At 34.3% G+C, this 14546-nt stretch overlaps 1 protein-coding gene across 5 annotated transcripts in view; it reads right to left on the bottom strand.

Moving 5' to 3' along the window:
• Positions 1–14546, bottom strand: part of Nol4 (nucleolar protein 4) — a 318444-nt gene that overhangs the window by 58288 nt on the left and 245610 nt on the right. For all 5 annotated transcript variants that reach the window (XM_010638080.3, XM_010638082.3, XM_010638081.3 and 2 more), the window contains one exon: positions 6375–6488. In XM_010638080.3, coding sequence (XP_010636382.1) covers positions 6375–6488 — 114 coding nt within the window. The remainder of the gene's footprint in view (positions 1–6374; positions 6489–14546) is intronic.

Below are 14546 nucleotides of genomic sequence, written 5' to 3'. Positions count from 1 at the left end.
AATGTGTGCCTGCTCTCAGATGAATTTTTAAGAATTCAGCTAGATATATTTTTAGTCACAAGCCTTTTTTGAATCAACTGATCTTAAAAAGTGTAAACTTATTTGAAATATAAAGAAATTTCTGAGCCTAACTTCACATATATATATTGATTTACATACATCTGAAATATCACATCTATGCCTTGGCTTACTTTGGAAATTTCCTCACCATTTGGAAAGTTTGCATCATTAACCACTGTGAACAGGGGTAACATACATTTAGCAGAAAACAGCTTAGCTGCTTCCTTCTCCTAGACTTGCTGTATAACTTTAAGTATCTGATGACTTCATTCTATCTTCCAGTGCCATAGTATTCTTACATTACCATATAAAATGTTATATTTTATTATGTATTATTCTTTACTGTATGATTTATATTAATATTAGGGCATTATATATCTATATAATTGTGAGCACAGATACTTTATATTAAATATATATTGTATTTCAGGTTTCAGAGAGGGACATTCAGGGTAATTTTTGTAAAAAGAGGTGCTATGTTTGATAGGGTTAGAAACCATTGGTTTAGGGTCAGAGCTTCCTAGAAGCTAAGATAAGCTTGAAACAGTCATATGCCTATAAATGAGCTAAAATAACTGTTTTGGAGGAAAACGATAGGGATTAAAGGCATAGGCTACTTATATGTTATTAAGAATTAAAACCTCCCTGTTCTTTGACCCAGTAAGTCCATCTCTTACAATGTGTCTGAAAAATAATAGACAAGGCTTTCCTTTCGCATGCAAATGATGCTCAAAAGAGGAGACTTAGCACTTAACAATTTATAGAAAGGTCATGATGGAGTCTTAAGAGGCTTTTAAAAATAAACTTTGTAAGATCCATCGTGATAGAATAAGTATTCATAAATTAAGTGAAATGGAAGGCTACAATATAATGTTTTGCTTTTTAAGAAGCAAAGTTTTGCCCAGAAAAATATATTAGCCATAATTACACTACGAAACTCGTTGGTAGAAAAGCCCTTAAAATTTATTTCTTCTTTCTGTATTGTTTCTTAAATTATTAAAACTATATGATCAAAAATGTTTTTAAAATTATAACAGTACATAGGATTTTAAGAAGCAAAAGGTCTGGAACAGAGTGGAGTGCTATCCTGAGCAGCCCTGTGGCCTTGGGAAATGTATTTACTTGCTCTAAACCTTACACTCTCAATTGCTATATAAACTCATGACAGCTACATTAAAAAGGCTTATAAAATCTCTCCTACAATGCTGTATCCATAAATGCTTCTTGGTGTTGTTGCTGCTGATGTTCTTACAGATGAGGGCATCAAGACCTGTTTGAATGAAATGATTTGCAAAGCACATTCTTCCCAAATAGTTTAAAATTCTATGTGTGACACAGGAAGTAGGACATGGTCCAAGAATTTCCTTCAGCAGAACATTATTTTGCTTTACATGGAATATTTTCTCCTGTGCATGAAAGGACTGGGTTGAAACATGTTGAAAGACTCAAAGACACAGATTTTTCTACAAAATGTTGTACATAGAAAAGGAGATGCCAGGAGTAGAATAAAAAGCTGAGGATGACTGTGAATAGGATTAGCGAAGTGTGGGCTAATAGGTCACAGAGAACAGTTAGCTACTATGACAATGTTTAAATTTAAGAATAAAATCCTATGGAAAAAATGTCACTTTGTGTTAGGTCTTAGTTAAAGTTGATGTTGTGGAAGAAGCACTGTGACAGAAAAACCACCTAAATCAAAACTGCCTTGACTATAGTATTATGGATAGTTTTCAAATGTGCACATGGCAAAATCAAAACCCTACTGAAATTGTCACCACGTTCACAGGTTACGTTTCAACCTACAGTTACATTTTTCAATAATGCACCTGCTTAGTTGTGCCCTAACAGAACAAAACAAAACTCAGTGAATTCAACACTAGTGAAGAACGGTAGCAGGAAACTATGTACTTATTAAATATTTTTAAGTATTGGACGATGTAAGTATGCATGTAATTTTTGTTTGGTTGTTTTGACTTAGGGATGCACTGATTTTTAGTACAGGATTTTTCTGTTTCCTCACCTTCCACTATATCACAGGTTACAAACATGCCACACGTCCCACTGGGCTCTTTTCTCTGGAGTCAAAGTTGTTAGATCTCAGTCAGTCATTGATTCCCCACCTTTCCTAGTCACTGCATAAACTGTCACCTGGCACTTGATGCTTCATCCTTCAAGGGCTGTATTTGCTCAGCTCCTGCCAGGAAAGCCTTGACTGTTATTCTATGTGATCCCTTATACAGAACTGCAAACTAAATTAACTTCAAGATAGGAGAGAAATCAAGGAAAGTGCCCTGTATCGACCCATCATCAATCCTATGAATAAAAGGTGAAAACAGCAAACAGTATACATCACTAAGAGATAACCCACCAGCAAATAGCTCTAATCTCTCTCATTTTCTGCCTCTGTCTTTTCAAGAGGACTGAGAACAATGAGAAACCTTTGCTTTTAAGGTTAAAAACGAATTAATACCCAAATAACAGACACATAAAAAGGACATCCCACCCATCCGTTGGAGTTATGTCATAGAACTACAGAAGTGGAGTCGAACTTTGCTTATGCTTTTTCTTTGAGTTGCCAAAGTAAGGAAAGATTTCTTAGATAATACAAAAATTCCAGATTTTCTTATTGAAAGGAAGGAAATGCTGGATATATTTTTAAATACATGAGAGATTGGCTGAGTTTGGCGAGATGTGACTTCTCCTGAAGGGGAGGCTCCTCTCTGCCACTGGCTTGCTTCAGGGCTGGGGCTGCATAATAACAAGCTTCCTCTGGAGTTTAGTGTGCAATGGACATTTGAAATAAAGTATTTAACACGTCTGTAACACCTTTCATGTTCATAGCTCAAAGAGCTTTATAAAATCCAATTAATTCATCAAGCTTCATAAAATCTGAAGGACACACACAATTACAGCTCTCCACGTGGCTCACACTAGTGGCAAAGGGTTAGAGGAGCAGCTTAACAGAAACAGATTTCAAGCATCTAGCTTTGGACTTTTCTGAACCTACAGAACCTACAGAAAATCAGGGATTCGAGGAAGAATCTTTAAATCAACAACAAATTCTAAGAACTATGAGTTGGTTTAAGCGTGCACATGGAAAGCACAATCTCAGTGCCAATACCCCAGTGAACTCTGGCCCTCTCTGCTCAGGCAGAGGGTTGGATCCAATTACAAGAGGGCTCCCTTGACTGTCTGCTTTTGTAGGAAGAAGATCACATGTTAGAGGTCTGTGTGGCATCCCAAAGGAGATCTGTGAAACTGGTAATAAGAAGAAATAGTTTAGATATTCCTGCAATAACAATTATAAATGCTAAGCCAGTGTACACAGTGTACATATTTCAGATAAACTTAAATGCTTTGGGAAATCTGTATTTTTGAAGAGCCTGGTATAGAGGCAAAATCTGGTTTGCTGCTTCTAGTATAGTACAAAGCCTTTGTGAATGAACTATATAATTTTCTAGTAGAAAACTGTACGATTGAAACATAGCAATCAAAGGGGAGAGGACAGGAGTCCTTTGAGTTTGTTCTAAGCCATAGGCTTTATTTTGGAAAGCATAATCAATAAGAAAGCACTCCGAGGTCACAGAAAGATCTAGTGTCTACCTCAGGAACATACACTTAACCTGACTTGTCCTCGTAGCTGGCAACTTTGTGCAAATAATCCCACATCTCTGAGCCTCGGCGCTCTCAGATGTCAATGAGAAGAACACTCATGCAGTGGTTGACAAGAGTAGATGAAGAAAAACAATCTGTACAGTGCCTAGTGGATTTCCAATAAATCACAGAATGTGATTTAGAAAGTCATTTCTTCCTTATCCCCTATAAATCTCAAATCCTCTGAATTCTTTTAGGGCCCAGAAAGAATATTCCTCTGCATCAGGCATCACGGGCATCCCTCATGCAATAGTCATGACCTTTGCAGTAAACAAGTGCTATGACCATGACTGAGAAATGGCAAACATGAGTTGTTAGGCAAAGGACCATTAATTCCACAGTCCAAGGGACAGTGGTAGAAATTCTCACTTTCAGTGGAAATTTCCTTTAAGTGATGAAAGCTCTGGGAAGCAAAGTAAGTTCAGTATAATGATCGTCAAAACAGTGGTAGCTCTCTGACAGGTTAGGTAGCTCTCTTATTCAAGTAAACAGTAGACATTTTGGTGCTGGAGTGAGATTTTCCTGCTATGAGGTACTCAAGCAAATATATCTTTAACAACATGTAAACATATTAAACATTCATGCTTTCACATACATTGACTAAATCTTCATGGCAACTTTATGAGGTTGATATCTTAGTTTATATCTTAGTTCATATCTTAGACAGAAATAGTTAATTGTGTGGACCAAGTATCAGTGGGTACCAGCATGCGGAATATTATAGAGAGATACTGTAGGTAAAATATAATGTGTGTCTGCCATTTCCTTTTCATAACAGTTGTTTGTGTGATTGACAATATGTAAAGATACTCCAGAACGTAGGCTAGGTAAGATATATGGCTAAATGACAAGCAAGATAACTCTATTTCAAAATTCTATTTCACAAGTAAACTTTTTTTGCAAATGGACTTAATGTGACTTCACAACTCCTGTACCATCAATAATACTATTAATGCCTCTTTCTAGTTTTATTAATATTAATGCAACCTATGATTTCTAAGCTGCATTTATTGATGCCCACGATGTGCCAAAGTGCCAAATATGTAACATGTGTCTGTCACTGACTGTTCTCATAGCGACACAATAGAACAAGCATTGCTACTGTTACCTTTCTATGAAATGAAGCACACAAAACTGGCATAACTTGCTGAGGGCTACATAGTAATGACAGAGACGGGAATCAAAATGGGGTATATTTCACTCCAGAATATGCCATCAGAATCATGATGCTAGATGGTATTGTGGATATAGTACTGCAACTCATTTTTAGAAAAGATAAATTCCACAGGTTTAATAATAAAAGTCTCAACTGAGGCTACACACATGAATAAATACTGGCAGTATGATTAATAAATTCATAATTTTCATTTTTACATACCCATTTCCAAGACCAATATTGTATTTTTATTTAGCTGGTGGCTTCATCTTTAGCCGTGTTCAGAATTATGAATCTATGACATTTTCATAATAATCATCATCAGATTTGATGCTTTTCTGAGACATTTTAAAGTATTCTAAGCATGGCATGGGAAAATGTTTTGCTTTAAAATTCACTAGTACAGGGCCGGGGATTTAGCTCAGCGGTTTGGTGGCCTGCCGTGCAATCCCCGGTACCAAAAAAAAAAAAAAAAAAAAAAAAAAAAAAAAAAAAAAAAAAAAAAAAAAAAAAAAAATTCACTAGTGCACAGGGAAAACAAAACTGAGCTACTTTAAGTTAGTCTCTCTTCTCATCTCAACCTCAATGAGAAATATGAAGCATCGAGTTTGTTCTTTGTAAAATAATTAAAAAACCAGAATACAGTAAAATTTAAGCATATAATATTCAATAGACTAATAGTATAAATGTATTATTCAATATATTAGTTATAATATTTAATGTAGTATTTATTATTGAATGCAGTGGATCAATATAATGAATTTCATATTTTATAGATTAGTTCTTTCTTACGGAAAACTAAGAAAGAGAATTAGGAAAAGAAGAGAAAGGGATTCAAGAGAACATGAGGGGGGACAGAGAGGCACAGCTAAACCAGAGGAACTGACTGGAACCCTAATGATCAAGGCACGCCCACCGTGCATGCACCCTCACCACCAAGGCCTAAGGCCCCAGCTAAGAGAGAGAGATGATTTGTTGTGAGTATACAATAACTGATTAATTGATGAAGGGATAATCCCAGGGCATGGATTTTTATTAGATGCTGTCCCCATTTTATTGCTTTTGTAGCTGGCAGTGCAAGAGCCCTGTGTTCGATCACCAGTACCAAGAACGTCGTTTTATGCTTTCACCACCTACAGCATTACTCTACTGGCAACTGGCAGTAGGTCAGAGGAAATTAAAGGTTTATTTTATTCAAACAATGATAAATGATAAGCTAAATTTACAAAGCTATTATAAATGATTGGTCAGGGCATCTTAATAAGCAATTTGTCTTTAAATCAGCAGAATTATAACAGTTTTATCACTGTCCATTTTTCATCACAGAAAATGTGTGTTTGATCTCTACTGATCACCTAAGCACAGCATTGCTCAAACTCAAATTCATAACTAAAGGCACACAAACGATCTCTGTCTACTTTAGATCCATTCAGTTTTGCTCATCTACATCAATAAACTGTATTTGCTGTCGCTGGTGAACCCAGACCCCACGAGTCCTCAGTACCTGCTGTTTGTCCAGTCGCATCCTCTTGGCTGCGTTTCTGCTCTCGCTCTCACAGGCTGAAGCCAATATACTCTCAGCAACTGCTGAAGTAAGGTGGGAAGGAATGGGTCGAGACTAAAAAAAAAAAGAGAGAAAATATGAAAAAAATTATTAACAGTATCATCACCAGGCCAGTGTCATTCTCCAAAGAGCTTGGAGGACCATCAATACATGCAGGAGTATCCATTTATTTCAAATGACTTTATTTCAGTAGAGAGAGGAAATGGAAATTGTAAAGATGAAAAATGAAAGCTAGTTAGAGATTACAGCTTTAGTTGCTACACAGATCCATCATTATTCCTACAGCTCCATTGTCACAAGTATTTAGTCAAGGCCATTAAATTAGAGGAGGAACCAGCAGTGGCAAAATTGCTGACTGGATTTTGCAAATAAAATAAGTCCTTTGGTCTTTTTGCAATATAGGACAAAGCACAAACAAAAAACAAAACAAAACAAATGACAAGGCTAAAAGAGAGCTGAAAAACTAACACTCACACCATGTCAAATAATCTTTATACAAATATTATGGATGTTTACAGCCTAAATTGTGGCAAATGATGGGATTAAAATGCTTTAAAAATACTTAAGATTAAATACAAACTTCAAAGTCAGTTGTAGAGTGATATGATTTCCAAATATCAGAAGTTTGATGTTTTAGATGTGAAATTACTTGCCTATGTGTGTAAAGCCATGCTTTTCTTTATTTGTAAATTAGAGTTTATATTAATAATTTAATAGGTACTGTTGGAAATCCATATAAATCACATAAAAATTAATTAGTTCCCCAGCTAAACTCCTAATTAACTACAAATTATTTGCAACTCTTTGTATCATTTTTGATAATCACAGTTTTCCATTCTTTTTTCCCATAATTACATGTAAAATAGCCTAGCTGAAAGATGAAGATACTTAATGACACAGAACATTTTTAATTAAGATAGAGAAAAAGTAACATGAAGATTAAACCACATGAATAGCAAAATAACGTAAGAGTACAAAATAAAAGTATCATAAGACTCTAGCATATATAATGATTGTATGCAACCTTAGAGTTTTCTAAGCCTTAGTCCAAAATATGTACAGATATCATTAATAAGAAGTCTCTGAACTAATTGAGATCCTTTAAATTTTTTTTTGTAATGGAACCTAAATGAGACTTTTTCATACGTTCTATTTATTACCTTTGACATGTAGCATTTACTTTAACCAAATGAGTAAGTTTATGTCTCAAATAACATTCTTAAACAACTAAATTCAGACAACAGTTCAGACGGTCTTCAGAATAATTTGTGTAGTGTGGAAAGAAGTCAGACTCTGACCTCAGAGAAACTAGGAAGCAATTTCTGCAGCTACCTCTGCAGACTTCCTCACTGCTTCTCCTTCTGAAGGAGCCTCTGGAGGGAAAAGGCAGGCACAGCTCAGGGTCCTAACCTGCGAGATGTCTGGAATGATGGCTAAATACCTCTGACAACAAAGCAGCGGCTTACTGGAATGTGATTTCTGCAAAAGAGAGAAGCCCCTGAAATGGGAGTGAACTTGCAGCAGAAGCATCCTCCAGACAAGATGAAGGGCAATCAGAAGGGCAATCAGAAGGGCATACCTGTGCTTTGATAATGGAGAAAATGGTCAGATGAAATAAACCTTTAAAAAGTGTCATACAATGACAGAAGTATAACCTTAAAACTCATATTGCCTTTTCATTGTATTTCCTACTTCACCAACTATGTGGATAAAGCTGTCTAGTCCAGAATCAAATAAATATTAGGCTATAAATCTGTGTCTCATTAAAAGATGACCCCTGCCTAGCCCAGGACGATAAACTACATAGGAATTCAGTGTCTATTAATGTTCTACTTCCATAAATGATTTTTAAGGCAAAAGTATTACAGAAAATGTGAGAATAAAGATACTCCACTGTCAAAACAGAAAACAAACTATTTGAGTATAATTAGTATCATGCAAACAGGAGTGAGAGTTCACACTTTTATAGCCTATATTATTAGACCCTTCATCTGGTTTCAGGGATGGAAATAATGATGTTTAATGAAATATCAGCAATTTTGCTTCTCTAATTTCAATTTTTGATAACCACATAATATTCAAAAATACATACTTCTATTTTTTATTATGCCTATTTTTATATCAGACATTTCTCTTCCAAATTAGGAATTTAGGAAGCTAAGTCATTTTATTAAACTGATTGAATTGTATTAATAAGCATACAAGTTTCTTAAACATATAAGTTTGTTGAGTAGGGAAAGCAGAAGGCAAATTATCTTTTTAAATTAAAAGCTTACAGTAGTATTTCTTTTCAAATTATTTTTCATTTTAATAAAAAAGCAGAGATACCTTTTACTATAACAGTAACAGTTATTTATCATAATAATTTATGCAATTATTTCTTACTTATAATTTATGTAATTTCACAAGGATTATAGGCTCTTTGCCTGATATGTTAGACTGATTCATCTGAAACTAGAAAAAGGTCCTGCAGCAGTAAAACAAGAGATTGTTTATGTTCACCTGACAACTTACTCTATCAAGTGTTGAGAAAAAACTTAACTTTGAAATAAGGCAATCATAGGCTCTTTCCTACAGAGTGAAAAAATGAGTAGAGGCAAAGACAGGATTCAATATTGCCCATGTATATATGTGATATAATTTTTAAAAAGAATTCTGCATTTACTGTACAATTATAATTTGATCATTATAAATGATCAATTATAAATGATCATTGTAAATGGCCATATAAATTATTTGGCATTATTTTTCTCTGATGTTTGAAGAAATTCAAACCCAAATAGATGAAGCAATTTGCCAAAGCTAGAAGATAGGTTTCATGTTTTCTAGTTTTCAGCTCTCTTCTCCTTGGCATTCTGTTGTTTACTCCATACTTTTACACAGTTTATCATTAATAAAATGTTATAAAAATTCTTATATAAAAATTGTTGAGCTCAATGAAAAACTAAGCTGACTAAAAATAGCCTACATATGTCTATTAAAATCATACTTGATTCATACTCCTTGGAAAGAATAACAAAATAAATAAAAACTTTTACAGTCTAATATATGTTTTTCAAGGAAATTTCTATATCTCAAATATGTGTCAAAATGTTTATCTTTCAAGGAAACCTATAGTGTTTTAATTTAATTTTAGATTAATATTAATAACAGTTAACTCCTACTGAGTGCTTAAGATGATCAGACATAAATACAAAAAGGCTTAGATTCATTATCTGAGCCTCAAAATGCTCCCTAAAAATATTTTATTGGAAAATATTTTATAGAAAATTATAACTTTCCCAAGACCATAAGCTATGTATATAGAAATGCTGGATTCAAATGTAAGCCTCATGATATATTGGAAATAATAATCTATAACAAGGAATTATTCTCATTTTACATTTAAGGCCACAACAAGCTTTCACAAACCTGGAGATCTTAAACACTGAAGAGGAATCCTTTCAAAGCTAACCTCATTCTGTGATTCAGCCTAAATGTTCTAATGCCATACTAAGATAATTGAAATTCTTCTTCCTATATTTTTCTCATTAATCATTTAAAACCCTTCTTCATTAACAGCATAAAGATAAAAATGTAACTTGTCATATTAAGCCACAAGTTCTAAACTGATGCAATCTAACTTCATAAGATTTTTGAACCGGAGGATCTGAGGGCCAAGAAATAACGTATTGTATATGAAACATAATTAAACTTGGTTTTACACCCAAAATGAGAATGCAGGAGCCAGTCACAGAAATTCTTTCTCTCCTTTGAGAGAAAGAATCATGTTAAAAATCCTTTCACCCCTAACACTAAAGAACCAGCAATAAATGACAGCACTCCCAATCCACACAGAGCTCGATAATGCTGTGCCTGGTTATAAGGTGTTAAAGTTAAAAGTCAGAGTCTTATTTTTTCCCTGCCATACTTGGCTTCTATTCATTTCCCAACTCAAATGCGCTCATATCAAGAAAGTGAAGAAGAAATTAATCAGTTGTGCTTCTTATAAATCAACTTTATCACAAAGCAATCTAAAGTGATTATTTAGTATAAATTCTGAGAATCATTGCCATCTGAAATCTTTCTGTCAGCTGTTGACCACTGCTTTAAGTTCTTCCTGGCACATAATAGCAGGGCGTGCTAAAGACAGTCAGATGTCACCAGAGACAAAGCCTACAGATTCCTTAAGAGTGGCCATGAAACACAAAAACATTCACGTAACAACTGGAGGTACCAGTATTTTCACAGAAACATCAAATACAAAGCATTAAGCAAGGTAACGTATGAAACACAGCCTTCTCTTTAAAGTGGAAGACATCTTAGTAAATATATCCTGTGGTACATATCTTAAAAGAAGACTAATAATAATATGTATATAATTATACACTGTCCATGATCCATACCAACACTGGGGAGATCTACCCCTATTTATCTCCTGAATATAAGTACTGCAACTACTAATTATCTCTTCATAATTAATCATCATTCTCAACTGGAATGTGAGTTGAACTTTTCCCAGCACTACTCTTATTGAAATAATTATCTAGGCTCAAATCAGTGGCGGCTATTTAGTCCAACAGATGGCTAAACTATCACATGGAGCGTTTTGAGTTGAAAAAGTCACATTTTAATTGGAACTTAAGATGTGATTGCTATTGGCAAAGTGTAAATCTGTCTTTCCTTACAGATGCAAGTGAAACTTGTCACCACACCAACAAACTATTCCATCTTTTGGTCTTAAAACCATAAAAATTAAACAACTTTACAGTCTTCTGAACTTTGGTTGTACAATTAAGAAGCTGTACAACTGTTACAATTATAAAAAGGTTTTTTTTTTTAAATGAAGACTGTAAGGTTATGCTTATGGGTTCATTTAATGTATTTTAGTATTTAAGTAAAATTTAATCAATTATTAGCCAAGACCAGATTGAGAACAACTGTGACATCTATTAAGGTTGTAAAAAAGACACTCCCTTTAGAGACAATTAAAATAAATGATGTAACAGTCAGAAGGTAGGTAGAGTTCTGTGCTAAGATTATTTCTCCTAATCTTGCTACTGATAAAATGTATAATCAAGAATTCTGAAACTTCATGATATGTACATACTTGCTCTCCAAAATGGTATATTTATGCCTGAAGGTATAATTTCATATTCTGTGTAGAAGAAAGTTTCAGCTCCTTCTTACTGTTGACTAGTAGCTCCATTCACAGACATCAGTATAGAGGCAATTCAGCAACCAGGTCAGAATGACCTGGTATTATTTCATAATCATCTAGTTGGTATCAATATGACTATTTTTGTGATTTAATGTCTGAGTTCCCCGGTATCCTCATTTCTCCTTTTATAAATGGCAAAGCAGATGCAGCCAGCCAATAATGAATAGGAAAACTAATGCTCATATCATAGATAATGTTATGAAGTAATGAAAATAAATTCACTACTTCTTCACTTGTTTATTCAACGAATAGATTTCATAAGCACCACCTGTATGTCAGGAATTTTGCCAAGTTTAGAGATATGAACATAAACAAATATCAGTGCTACCTCTGGCATCATAGCAGTTTGCTTTTCAAGCTAGAATAATGCTTGGCATGTAGGATTTAATACGCATGAACTAAAGTGTATTTATAATGGATCTACAACTTTTTGGTCAGGAATTCTTAAATATTAATATAAATTGCAATTTTTTTTTTCAAAAACAGGTTAAACTCAGTTGGCAAAAAAGTGACATGAGGATACTTAATAGCTTTTCTTTTTCTTAATTTATTCACCATGGTACTGCAGAAATGAAGATATATTTTTATCTATGATATTTTTCCAGACCCCACCATGAATGTTGTACAATATGAAGACCATGTACTCAAACAGGTCCTAAAATCTGAAAAGTTGCTGGGGATTTAGTTCAGTGCTGCTGCTGCCTGCCTGGCAAATGGAAGGTCCAGAGTTCGATCCCTATTACCAAAAACAAAACAAAATCTGAAAAGTTTGGGGCTCTGAACCATAGCCAATTCAAGATTTCAGATAAGAATTGCTGAAACAGACAAAACAGTAAACTGCCCTTAATCCAATCTGAATGGTTTCGATAGAGATGTTAAGCAGCATTCTGCAAAGACCGGACCTGGCTTCCTGAGCAGTCAAGGGAACGAAGAGCTTTGTTATCAATTACAGATCCCAGAATTGACATCTGATACAGGTAGGATAAAAAGCCTTTCAAAGGAGCCAAGATGCAAAGGTGGAGGGTGGCTTTTAAAGGCTTACAACTGCTGATGGCACTGTGTCCCAGCAGGCAGCAGGAATCTGTCTGAGAGGTCAGTCAATACAGGAGAGAAGCACAGTCAGGAAAAGAGAAAACAGTTAACCGGGCCTTTGAGCCTCTGGATCCAACTATAAGTGAATTGCTGCATTTCCCTGTTTCTTGGGAAAATTGCTGTGACTAATTTAAATGTAGTTTGAAAGTGTGTCTTTAACAAAAGTATGATATATACTCATCAATGTACATTTAGCCTTTGACTATAACACATATGAATTACTGATCTATACCTTAGCATTAATTATTCAATATTATTGGCCACTAATAATGATCTTTTGCAAACACACAGAAAATTATTTAGAAGCATGGTTTGGTTAATGTCATGTTAAAAAACACCTCTAATCAAGAGACAAGATAACTAAGCATGTTTTCACCTTTAATTTTTCTTTCTTTCTTCCTTTCTTTCTTTCTTTCTTTCTTTTTTCTTTTACAGTGCTCCCTAGCAATCCCAAGGTTTGTGCATGTGAATTACATGTTTTACCATTGAGCACACACAGGCCTCATCATCATGCTTTCATTTTTAACAAAGTAATCTGTAATTTTAATTTCCACAAGGAAATATCATTTAATCCTGAAAACATATGGTTACAAATTATTAGATCATGGTACTTTTACCTATATTTTGTGAAATCAAAACTTAAACCAATTCTATTAACATAATACTATCACTATTCACAGTAATTGTCAAATAGATAAAAATATTTACATATCAGCATTTCAATGGTTAAAAGAAAAATTAAAATTAAATGGTATATACCCATCTTCATTAAGAAGAAAAGAAATCATCATATAATACCCACTACTTGGGAGAATAAGGCAGGAGGATCGCAAGTTCAACACCAGCCTGGAAAATTTAGTAAGATCCTTTCTCAAAATATTTTTTTAAGGGCTAGGGTTGTAACTCAGTGGTAAAGCCCTTGTCTGTCATACTCAAATTCTGGGTTGAATCACGAGTACTGCACAAAAATAAAAACAAAAACAAACAAAAAAGATTTAAAATACATTAGGCTACATTTTTTTTGTTAGTGATTGTTTTTAAAATACCAATTGCAAGATACTGTATGCAACATACAATGAACAATAAAGATCAGCTTATCTCAACTAATTCCTACCACCAGCTACCACATTATTAAATATCTATTCATTCACTCAATCTTTCATCCAACAATTTTAATTCAGCTGAATTGAACATGAATTGAATAGTTTTCATGAGCAATTCTTACACTACGTAAGACACCGTGGGTGATACAGAGACAAACAAGTTCAAAAGCATAGCATTCAAGGAACATAACTTCATATTAAGGAGCTAAGGTCTATATATAGATAACAGTGATATAAGACAGGATAAAATGAACTACAAAAGATGTACCACAAAGTACAATTTGCACACAGAAGAAAGAAAGATTTGAGGCTGCTCATAGCTAGAAGTGAGATTTGGATCGATAAAAGTATATTTAGTTCAATCCTCTAAGTAGTTAAGCAGACTGAGAGACCAAGAAGGTTTCCCAGAAAAAGGGGAGTGTGGGAATCAACTTCCAATTAGCATTTTATCACGTTTCTCAAGTGCAGTAGGTAGGGATGTTTACATTTGTTATTTCAAGTACTGATGGTTTTCACCATGAGATAAGTTCATTTGTTTCCATTTTTTTTTTCCCATGAGGGCGCTGAAGCTCCAGGATATGAGGTTCACAGGTTGGAAGAGCATAAACAAGAACTGAGATCCACTGAGTATGAAATCAGGGTGATTTCTGTAGATTTGCCCAACCATCCTTTTCATTTCCCATCGTTTGCTTCTGGGTTCAGTTGCCTCCTTTGAAT

Source organism: Fukomys damarensis, unplaced genomic scaffold (assembly GCF_012274545.1).
Source record: "Fukomys damarensis isolate Sample0158 unplaced genomic scaffold, DMR_v1.0_HiC HiC_scaffold_30, whole genome shotgun sequence".
NCBI classification, from domain to species: domain Eukaryota; kingdom Metazoa; phylum Chordata; class Mammalia; order Rodentia; family Bathyergidae; genus Fukomys; species Fukomys damarensis.
Note: the sequence above shows the minus strand (reverse complement) of the source record. Positions and strands in the feature narration are given on the sequence as shown.